The sequence below is a fragment of the Mus pahari genome, chromosome 15, assembly GCF_900095145.1.
Source record: "Mus pahari chromosome 15, PAHARI_EIJ_v1.1, whole genome shotgun sequence".
Lineage (NCBI taxonomy): Eukaryota > Metazoa > Chordata > Mammalia > Rodentia > Muridae > Mus > Mus pahari.
The window spans coordinates 61,497,095-61,508,829 of NC_034604.1; the positions used below are offsets into that span (position 1 = coordinate 61,497,095).

Sequence of the window (11,735 nt, forward strand, 5' to 3'; positions counted from 1 at the left end):
GATGGTTATGAGCCACCATGTGGTTGCTGGGATTTGAACTCTGGATCTTTGGAAGAGCAGTCGGGTGCTCTTACCCACTGAGCCATCTCACCAGCCCTCTTTTAGGTTTTAGTATCTCAGAGACTAAGTATTTACTTTCTGATTGTGTGTTCCTATCCAACCTTCTTACTTCTCTGTGTTCATACACTATTGTTGCCTGTTAACTTTGTTTTAAGTTGGCAGAGTGGTCCTAAGGTTCCTAGAGCTGCAGCCACAGGGATCCACAGTAATGGAAAGAGCATGAGAAGAGCCCCGTGGGCAGGACTCACAGTTCTCAGCTTCACACCTCAAACACCCTCCAAACTCGGTGCTTAGGGCAGAGGCTCAGCCTTCATGTGTGAACTCAGCTGACGTGCTTAACCAGGGAACTGAGACATAGCGGAGGAATACAGCAAATGACAGTTGGATGACATGATCTGTGCAGGTCAAACATGAGCTGCACTGGTCACCACAGCATTAGTTACTTTGCTCATTGCAGTGACAAAATACTTGGCAAGCAGCAGCCTGAGGGCTGGAAGTGTGTTTTGGCTCTCAGTTTAAGGGAATCCAGCCCTTTATAGAGGAGAGGGCTCTCCGTTGCCTCACTTCTTAGCAGAATGAGAAGCACAGGGTGGACAGGAAGTGGGCTGAGCTGTAACAAGTCAAGGCTTAGTCTCAGGGATCCATTGCCTTCAGTTAGACTCAAAGTTCCTAAAGGTTGCTGACAGCACCACCAATTGGGCACCAGTGTCCAAATGTGAGACTGACGGACATTACACATGCAAACCGCGGCAATGATGCAGCAAGTTAGCTCAGATGGTCTGAGATATAAAATGTCAAGGCAAAGTATAAGGCCCTTAGAAGATACATCAGGCTGGAGAGATGGCTCAGCGGTTGAGAGCACTGCTCTTCCGAAGGTCCTGAGTTCAAATCCCAGCAACCACATGGTGGCTCACAACCATCCATGATGAGATCTGATTCTCTCTTCTGGGGTGTCTGAAGACAGCTACACAGCTACAGTGTACTTACATATAATAAATAAATAAATAAATCTTAAAAAAAAAAAAAAAAAGAAGATACAGCAATTAATCCCAGCACTCAGGAGGCAGAGGCAGGCGGATTTCTGAGTTCAAGGCCAGCCTGGTCTACAGAGTGAGTTCCAGGACAGCCAGGACTATACAGAGAAACCCTGTTTTGAAAAACCAAAAAAAAAAAAAAAAAAAAAAAAAGATACAGCAAGTCTTCATATGACACCATAAAGGTGTCAAAGAAGGGTGAATTGTTAAAATTAGTAATACTTATGCATCCAGACAACTCCATCCATAAAATAGATCTCAAGGTGGGAGAAATAATTTGAAAATCATGTATTTGACAAAGGACTTACATTTAGAACGTTTAACATTTATGCCTTAGACAAATGATTCAATTTCTAAAATGAGCCAAGGATTCAAATAGATGTTTCTCCATTAATTCAAAATGCTTAGAATTGTTAGTCATTAGTAAAATACAATCAAAGTCAGACATGAGCTGTCACTAATCTACTAAAATGTTTAAGATGTGATCTTAAAAAACAAAAAAAAGTAATAGTTTTATTAAGCATATAGAAACTAGAATTCTCATGTGTTGCTGTTGGGAATGTATTATAATATGGTATATTCATATAAGTAAAGTTTGACAATTCTTAAACTAAACATAGAATTTCAATATGCCTTAGCAATTGTACTTCTGTATATATACTTCTGGATAAACTCAAATGGCTGCTGGACATAGTTGCACATTCTTTTAATCCTAACACTTGGAGGCAGAAACAGGTGGATCTAAATTTGAGGAAGTCTGTTCTATTTAGTGAGTTCCCAGGCAGGCAGGCAGGCAGGCAGGCAGGCAGGCAGGCAGGCCAGCCTGCTGTCTTAGTTTCTTCTCTATTGCTGTGATAAGACTTGTGACCAAAGCAACTTAGGAGTTTATTTAGGGCTTACAAAGGGTTAGGGTCCATGACTATCATGGCAGGGAGCACGGCAGTAGGCAGGCAGCCGTGATGCTGCAGCAGTAGCTGAGAGCTTAATGTTTGAGCCACAAGCATGAGGTGCTGAGAGCTACCTGCGAGTGCCGTGGGCTTTTCACCGTTACAGCCCTGCTGTGAGCTCATGACTCAGCAGCCCTGTCTTGTCCAGAAGACACTGTTTGGGTCTCATCCTCTGAACTTTCTCTTCCCAGATGGTCTCTGAGCCTAGACAGGGTAGTTGTGCAGATGTCCCCTTTGTGACCGCGGACTCCCTTGACACTTGTCCCTGCACTTTGACCATTTGTGAGTTTCTGCATTAGCCATGATCCACTATGAGGAGGTCTTAGCTGCACTCACTGTGGGGAGAGAGCCAGGAGAGTGTGTATGTGTGTATTTATGTTTGTTTTCTTAGAAATGTAAGCCCCATGGTATTTTTTTTTTTTTTTGACTGTTGTGTAACTTTTCCTAGTGAAATGTGAGCAGATACACTTTCCCTCTAGATAGGACACTTTCAGTACACCAAAGAAACAATCCCACCCATTTAGCCTGGAGAATTGGAAGTTACTAAAAAGGAATATAGGGTAACTCCTGGGCCGTTGCATGATTGAAAAGTCTCAGTAGTGTGCAGTAATCTTTTGAAGCATTGGTTGGGGATACAAAGGCTGGCCGAGGTAATAAGTGTGGAGGTTCTCAGGGTGTGCATTGAGTGTATGATGGACAGTAATGCCAGGTTCCTGCCCCCCCCCCCGTTTTGTTTTGAGTTTATTTTTATTTATTTATTTATTTATTGTAAAATGAAGTGTAGATAATGTTTTATTTGTACACATAATTGTAGCATACATAAAAGACATTTTAAAACATTTTGTCACAGGAGATAAAACTCAATGACCCTTCTTATATTCATTACTTTATATTAACTTTTCCTAAATTTTCTCTTTATTACATGTTCCCTGTGAGTCATAAATCTGAATACAATTAAATTTTTTTGCAGTTTAAACAGTTGTTTTCTGTGATGTTTTCTTTTTCTTTTTTATTTATTTTATTAGATATTTTTTTCATTTACATTTTAAATGCTATCCTGAATGTCCCCTATACCCTCCCCCTGCCCTGCTCCCCTACCCACTCACTCCCCCTTCTTGGCCCTGGCGTTCCCCTGTATGGGCATATAAAGTTTGCAAGACCAAGGGGCCTCTCTTCCCAATGATGGCCGAATAGGACATCTTCTGTTACATATGCAGCTAGAGACACGAGCTCTGGGGGTACTGGTTAGTTCATATTGTTGTTCCGCCTATAGGGTTGCAGACCCCTTCAGCTCCTTGGGTAATTTCTCTAGCTCCTTCATTGGAGGCCCTGTGTTCTATCCTATAGATGACTGTGGGCATCCTTGAGTTTAATTTTTAAGGGGCCTGACATTTCCTGGTTCTAGACAAATAGCCTCTTTTGTACCTGAGTAGGATGTTATTCTTGTCATGCTTGCTCCCCGTCTGCTTCATTAAGTGTTTAATTTCCTGGACTGGGACTTGGTGTTCTCATCTGGGCCTGTTCTGTTTTTCCTCTAAGCTCTCAGAATCTGGGTTATCTTTACACTGTGTTAGACTCTGAGTCACTGGTGATCACTGTTACTAACTCTAATTTCTTTGGTAAAGACAACTTTTAATCACTGACTTTATAAAGTACTACTTTAAAATATTGTCATGCTGTTATCATAGTGAGATGGCAAGTTTTCTTGTCCCAAGATATCCAAGAATGGAGTGGGCAGACAGTGGAGGGAAAATGGCGGGGGCTTTATTCGTAGAGGACAGTGCTGTGCCCTACACAAGGTGCCAGCTCAGAGACCATCAGCTAATGTTATAGCTTGAAGCCTTCAGAGCATCTCAGGATGCCAACCAAGAGCAGTTACTTGCAGAGCAAGTCTGCAGAAAATAGCAGCCTCTTGTCTTTCTGGCAGATCTTGAAGGCTATAGACAGGTGCAGAAATGGATTCCTGTTTGCATCTTTGGGGCTGGGGTAAGAATAACTTCTGCTACTTAGAGCTGTAGGTTGACTCCTTGAAGGCAGAACATAGGAGTTCCAGTGAGTTTCTTACTTGAAGCAGAAGCTGCCGCTGTGGCAAGCTTGCAGAGCAGGCTGAGTGGATTCTGATGGGAGCCAGGATTTACAGTTTCCTTCTCTTCCCCCTCAGACAGTCTAACCCATATATCTGTCTCTCTTGAGCTCTGCTTTCCCATCAAGCCCAGGAGGGGCAAGAGAGCCTAGCAACTCTCAAGGGTATACTCAACTAGGGCAGTAGGCTCCATTCACTGCCACCGAAGTGGAAAGAAGCAGATACTTAACTGTCAAAAGGGGACCCCAAGTTTTCCTCAGTTGTGGGTGGCGGAGAGAGGGTCTGCTTCCACTTACTCTATCAGGAGCCATTTTGTTGTGGTAATCTCCTGAGAGAGCAGGCAGATCTTCACTCTTTGGGGGCTGCAGCCTGTTTCCCCACTTCACTTGCACTTGGGCTCCTGTTAGCTTTTGTTCAATGGGGTTTTGCTTCATTCTAGTCACCACGGCAATGACACTGGGACCTTTTACATATAAGGCTATCAAACATAGCCTATTGCTTTGGTGTTGTCTTACATGGGTTCAGTAGCAGCTGGGTGTTTTGTTTTTGTTTTGTTGTTTTGTGCTTCATTTCCCTTGCTGCCTCTGCAGCTGCAGGGAAGTACCTGACTGTTAGGAAGTGGTGGCTCTGTTGGTTGGTTGCTGGGGCCCATTCAGTCAATTGTGACTGTGGGCTGCAGTTGGACACTGCTTTTATGAAGAGCAGGGGTTTATGGTTGCTGCTGTAAAGGTCCAGTTGTCTTCACACCTAGGTTTCTTGGGCCCTGGATACTGCTACAGACCTCTGATCACTGTTGGGAGCTTTTCTCTTGTCACCAACCAGAATTGCCACTGGGGGCCCTTTAGGTTGTACATGTGCACAGGTTGTGTGTACCTAAGCCGTATGAGCAGGGCAGCTAGCGCTCTGATGGCTTACTGTATGTGCTATTACAGTTTAGTGCCATTTGCTTTATTGGCTGGTGACCCTCACCTTTCTCTGTTCTCAGGCCTCATTGATGAGGTTGAAAGAGGAGATTGTTTTCCTGGTGGGATTTTCTCCAGGATCTGTGTGACATAGCTCTAATATTGTGAAAACTCCATTCCTTCATAAAAGCATATACTGTACATTTGAGGGAAATGTTATATACAACTTTAACAGAAGTATATTTTAGATATATCATAGTAGTGATAAGATTGTTCAAATCCTTCTTTTAAAGTTATTAGTTTATGTGTATAAATTTTGTATTCATGTATGTCTGTGTACCACATGCATGCAGTGCCCGAGAAAGCCAGAAGAGGGCATTGACTCCCTTAGAACTAGAGTGACAGATGGCTGTGAGTGCTGAGGTTCAAACCCAGCTTCTCTAGAAGAGCAGCCAGTGCTCTTAACCACCAAGCTCTCTCTCTAGCCCTCAAATCAAATTTTTTTTTTTTTTNGCACGTGCCACCATATCTGGCTCACTGGTTAACTGTAGTTTTTGGATGAGGGCCATTTTAATTCATACTTTCAATATGTGAACATGATAATATACACACTGGAAAAAAAAAAAAAAAAAGAAACTACAGTAGGAGCTCTTGAGTCAGAGATGTGACCAGTATTGGGATGAAAAAGTTACATGCAGACTGGGCTAAGCCTGAGCTGACACTGTATTTTTTTCTTTAAGCTTTATGTCTTTAGTAACTATTATAAATTGGTTTGATCATTGTTATTTCTTTAAAATTTGAAGTTCGAAGGCAATTAGTTGAGCCATTAATGGTTCCAGATAGAACCCCTGATTGAGATTCTCACTGTATTTAGTTTTTTCTGGTATAATCTCCATGTAGGTAGAATACAGAGAAATGGATGAAAGCTTGGCCAACCTCTCAGAAGATGAGTATTATTCAGAAGAAGAAAGAAATGCTAAAGCGGAGAAGGAAAAGAAGCTTCCCCCACCACCTCCTCAAGCCCCACCTGAGGAAGAAAATGAAAGTGAGCCCGAAGAGCCGTCTGGTGAGTTGTAATGGTCAACCACAGTTTGTTTATCTTAGGAGTAAAAATCAGTTGTTTTGTTCTTATATTGTAGTGTTATTTATGTCTCCATTTCTGGTTTATTCTGATTCTGGGGCTCTTTGCTGTGACTTTCTATGTGGTTGTATACATGATTGTGTGCACATGTATACATCGTGCTGCTGATCATCTTTTTGTTTATGTCTGAAGGAGGTAAAGGATGGTGATAGATAATAGCAATGTAAGTTGGTTAGAATTAGAAGAAAATAAATGGTTAGAAAAAACAAAGAATGTCAGATCCACAGAGCCAGTCAGTCCTGCCAACGACAACTTGAGTTCACAGCTTAAAGTTTTTTTTTTTTTAATTGCTGTTTTTGTTTTTATACACACATACTCATTATTAGTAAAAACTTTTCCCTGGTAAACTTATATCAAAACATTCTGAACTTTAAAGGATCAGGCCTAACATCCTATAATTTTAGTTATAGGGCTTTCTAATCAAAGGAATGGTATAAGGAGAGACTATGGGGTGGGAGATGTTCAGTCAAGTGTGTGTGCAGTAAAAACTGAGTGTGGTGGCAGGAGTGTAGAGTCTCAGTGCTGAGGAGGAAGAGGTATGATTGACTACTGCTGAGATCTGATTGATGGCCAGACAGCCTAGCTGCATCTGCCAGCCCCAGGTTCTGGGAGACTGTCTCAAAAGATAAGAGTGATCAAAGAAGATAGCCACTGTTGAACTCTGGCATCTATATGCGTGCTTGTTCGATTCTAACCAACCCCTCCCCCACCCTGTCTCTTTCTCTGTCTCTCCTCTGTCTCTGTGTCTCTTACACACATCTGCACGAACTCAAACACAAAAAGAAAAGGGCACAGGCACGAAGAGAATCTGATCTCACATAAACTTCCTTATACCATGAAGAGATTACTTGATTTATATTTGTGTCAGAACTTCATTTTTTTTTTTTTTTTCTTTTTTGGTTTTTCAAGACAGGGTTTCTCTGTATAGCCCTGCCTGTCCTGGAACTCACTCTGTAGACCAGGCTGGCCTCGAACTCAGAAATCCGCCTGCCTCTGCCGCCCGAGTGCTGGGACTAAAGGCATGCGCTACCACGCAGGGCTCAAATCAAAATTTTTCAGAGAGAAAACTAGCCAGTGTAAAAACATTTGTTACTTTACTTGGTTCACACTAAACTTGGGACCTGTACGTCTTGCCTTATGTGTTTTGTAGGTCTCCATCATATTTCTGCCCAGAGACAGAGGGAATTATACCCAGTTTTGGGATGTTGAGTGCCATCCTGCTAAAGAACCTCACATGAAACATACATTGAGATTCCAGCTCTCTGGCCAGGTGAGTGTTGTCCTGGGTACAGTAAGCAAGTATGTATCTATTAAAACCCTAAATGAAAAATCGTCTCAAAATACACAGTAATTTCCTGGTATGGTTTCAACTTTTGCTATTATGTGGTGTAGCCTCATTTTTTTTGTTATTGTTGTTGTTTTGTTTTGTTTTTCCTTTTTTGGGTTTTTTGAGACAGGGTTTCTCTGTGTAGCCCTGGCTGTCCTGGAACTCACTTTGTAGACCAGGCTGTCCTCAAACTCAGAAATCCACCTGCCTCTGCCTCCCAAGTGCTGGGATTAAAGGTGTGTGCCACCACTGCCCGGCTAGCCTCATGTTTTAAGATTCTTTTCAGACTTTATTAGTTGCCGTCTTTACAGTCTGCATTAGTCTCTATTGTCTAAAGTCCTCTTGAACCATGTTTGACCTAACTATGTAAGTTGCTGTCTATATATATGTATGTGTATGAGCATTTGCATTGGGGGCAGCAAAACTAGACAGAACAGAGTTTGCAGGATTTAAAAATAATCATGTCTTTATTATAGTCTTTTTCTTTAAATAATGGAATTCTCATGAGGAAATGTCTTTGTGCTCTCTGGAGTATTCTCCTTTTCTCCTCCCACTCTGTGTTTGCTTGTTTGTTTCCTATACAGAGCATCAGAGCAGAGAATGACCCTGAAGGCTCATGCTCCTCCAGAGGTACCCTCATTAAAGTAGATACTGCAGTCACGTCCCGGAGGCGTGCTGTGTCTGAGACCACTGCTCACACGCCTGGGTATGTGTGTACACCATGTCCATCTTGAGAGTTTATGTGCATGTCGGTGAGATACTGAGGTGGCACTAACACACCTTTGTACTTTCACCAAGATAGTGTCTCTCCTCTGAAAAGCTCTAATGTATCCTTTGGAAGTAAAATGTGTTCTGTTCTGGCTTCTGTTTCATAGGATGAATTTTGCTTTAGCTTCAAAAGCATGCACATCTTTGTGTCTGGTGTCTTTCAGCATTACACTTCCTGTGATTCACTAGTGCTGTTGAGCATACACAACTATTCTTTTGTATTGTTTTGCATTCCCTTTATGAACTATATTTTTCTATTGACATTTGGGTATCCTATAATTTTAGAATACTATGAGCTAAAGTACTGTGATCATTATTTTATGCATATTTCTTTTGGGGGGCATTGAGTCAGGGTCTCATTGTATAGGTCTGGCCATCCTTGAACTAACAGAGATGCACCTGCCTCAGCCTCCCGAGTGCAGAAACTGAAGGCATGTTTAGTTACTACATCTGTCTTTCATGTACATTTTAAAGAATAAATGTTTTTATTCATTTTGAATAAAAATAATTACTACCCCAAATTGCTGAATCACATGATAAGGATATTTTAACTTTAAAGAAGTTGACAAGTAGTTTTCCCAAAATGGTTGTGCTGTTTTATATTTCTATAAGAAGAGTATGAAAGTAGATTCTGGGCCTGGAGAGATGCTCAGCAGTTAAGAGCTGCTTTTGCAGAGGACTGGAGTGTAGCCCCAGTTCCCTTATTGGGCAGTTACAACTGCTTGTAAATGTCAGCCAAGGGATCAGTCTGGAGCTCTCCTCTGGCCTCCACATGTCCTGCACACACAGGTGCATATATATATATATATATATATATATATATATATATATATATATATACATACATACATATGCACACAAGTTAAAAACAATCAAACCCTTAAGAAAGTAGGTTTTTGTTTGTTTGTTTGTTTATTTTGGCCAGGCTAACCTGCATTTACTAAGGATGATGTTAAACTTCTCATCTCCCACCCACACCTCCCAAGAACATGCCCAGATTGAAAGTACATGATCATTATGTTTTTAAGAATCATGTTATTTTTATTTGATGAGTATGTGTGTTTGTGTGAGTATATACCACTTAAGTGCAGGTGTTCTTGGAATCCAGAATAAGGCATCAGATCCCCTAGTACTGGAGTCACAGACAGTTGTGAACTACCATGTTCTCTCTGAAAACAATCTTGTGTCCTCTACCAGAGCAGAAAGTACTCTTTACTGAGCCACCTCTCCAGCCCCGAAAGTATGTTCTTAACATTTTTAAAAGTAGTTTTTATATCATTAATTTATACTGTTCTAATGGTAATATCATATCCAATGAAAATCTTATGACAGATTAATAATTGAGTCTAATTTATTTCTGGAAGATTTTTAGAAGTTGGTCTACTAAAACCCACTAAGTTTAATGTATAAACTTGGTCATCTGTCTTCTAATGTAGCAATAATGCACTTTGTTTTAAAGAAATAGAACGCTTTATAGAGAGCATCCTCTTCCTGCTGTCCACTTAATCTGTTCCTCTCATATTCTTTGAGCTCTGATGATGCTCAGAGATGCTAAAGTTGAGGGTAGGGTGGTGGTGGATTGCTTTAGTCTCACCTCCATAGTTTTCAATGGAGGGGCCCTGACAGTCCTGCCTTTACACTGGTAAGTTTGATCATAAGCCTGAAAAATACTGAGCAAGTAAACAGGAAATAATGGCAAACAGCTGCCTGGGGAATGTCATGCTAGCAGTTTTGAAGTGAAGTCCAGAGAGTGGTTAGAGAGCAGATTGGCAGGTCAGTATATAGAATCAGGACTGAAACAGAGGCAGCGCCCTCATTTCTACTCAGAAGGCCAAGGTTCTCAGAAGGTCAGCATCTGTGGACAACTCAGAACAGCACATGGAAATACGATTGCTCCAGGTGACAAGAACTGAAGCAAACATGGGAAAGAAGTCACCTTCCCAGTGCCCCTAACCCAGCCCACCTGAAGAGCCTCCGATGGCATTGTCCACATGATTAGATAAGCCCCAAACCAGAGGAGTCTCTGAACTGCACTGCTGCCCCACAGTACAGTACCTGGAACACTATAGTTACAAACCTGGTAATTGTCTTTGTAAACCTCTTCCCAAAGCAGGCAGCTGGACTCGAGCCATCATGGAGTATATGCCCCAAAGGATGTCTACATGTTCCTGCCAACCAAACTTGGGGAATCCAGGACACTGAAAGTCAATTTGAGAAATAATTCTTTTTCCACTCATTCAGTAAGTTGAAAATGTTAAGTAGGGTTCAAAAAATTATTTTTGTAATGACTAGAGATATATTCTGTATATTTCAGTTGTAATGCATTTTTAAAAATGCTTTAATGCTGTCTGTATTTGAAAAGAAACTTATTTGCAATTCGTGGTCTTTAATTTGAAAATCAAATTTAAAATTTTTAACTGTTTTTCTTATATGTTCTGCTACACAGTATATTTCTAGATAACATTTACTTTATCAAAATAGAGAAAATTCATGTTAAAACTCTTTAAAATGTGTTTTTGTTATATGAGTCTCTAATTTTTTTAGCTGAACCTAAATTTACTCAGTGTATCTTTAAAACCAAGCCAAGTTTTTTTATATATGACAAATTTCAAATTTTCCTACTGTTACAATGTGTTTCCTCTTAATTTCCAGCTGAAGTTTTTGAGCCCCAGAGAACCTTTCCACATCAGACACTCCAAGTACACTTTGAGGTGAGTGTAGCGAGAGTGGCCGTGCTTCTGAGGGCTGGAGGACAGGCCTGAGAAGTCCCTCTGTAGCTTCCTTTCTCCATTGTGGACGGCGTGGGGCTTTCTGCTCACTCCTCACAAGTAGCCAAGCCATTGGAAAATCCTGCGTAGGGTCTGTCATTACCCTCCGCGGGTCACTTGACAGCCTGGTGGCCCCGCAGGCTTTGATCCACTGCTAATCCCTTTTGCTCACTTGTGTCCACAGCAGATAGAGCTTAACAACCCCAGGGCTGCCTTGTAACTGTTCAGTGCTGCTTTCCTCAGTCAGGACTGAGGTCACCAGTTTATTTTCACTGATAGAGACGGGAGTTGTGCAGTGACTTAGGGAAACGATCGTTGTTATGTTTCCCAGTTGTCCCCCTTCAGGCACCACTGGGCGTTCTTAAGTCTAGACTCTGTGTTCTTTTTACTCAGAAGTTAATGATACTTGGTTTTGCTGTTTGTTTTGTTTTTGAGCCATTACAGGTGTAAGCCAGAAAATGACCAGGTCTAAGACAAGTTTGGGGGTAGGGCCACAGCATATAGTCTGTTGTTGATAGGGAATCTTTGTGACATTATGCATTTGTTAAATATTGACACCACCTAAATTCAGGTGTGATTTTGACAATTGAAATGTCAGATTATTTCATATGTTTTGCTTCATCTCAATTTTTAACAAGATGTGCACAAACACACACACAAATATATATATATATATATATATATATATATATATATATATATATA

The 11,735-nt window shown here is 41.1% G+C and overlaps 1 protein-coding gene across 1 annotated transcript in view; it reads left to right on the plus strand.

Annotated features, from left to right (window-relative positions):
* Positions 1–11,735, plus strand: part of Cep192 (centrosomal protein 192) — a 92,171-nt gene that overhangs the window by 77,093 nt on the left and 3,343 nt on the right. The window contains exons 41-44 of the mRNA XM_029546817.1: positions 7,318–7,437; positions 8,079–8,200; positions 10,373–10,502; positions 10,915–10,973. Coding sequence (XP_029402677.1) covers positions 7,318–7,437; positions 8,079–8,200; positions 10,373–10,502; positions 10,915–10,973 — 431 coding nt within the window. The remainder of the gene's footprint in view (positions 1–7,317; positions 7,438–8,078; positions 8,201–10,372; positions 10,503–10,914; positions 10,974–11,735) is intronic.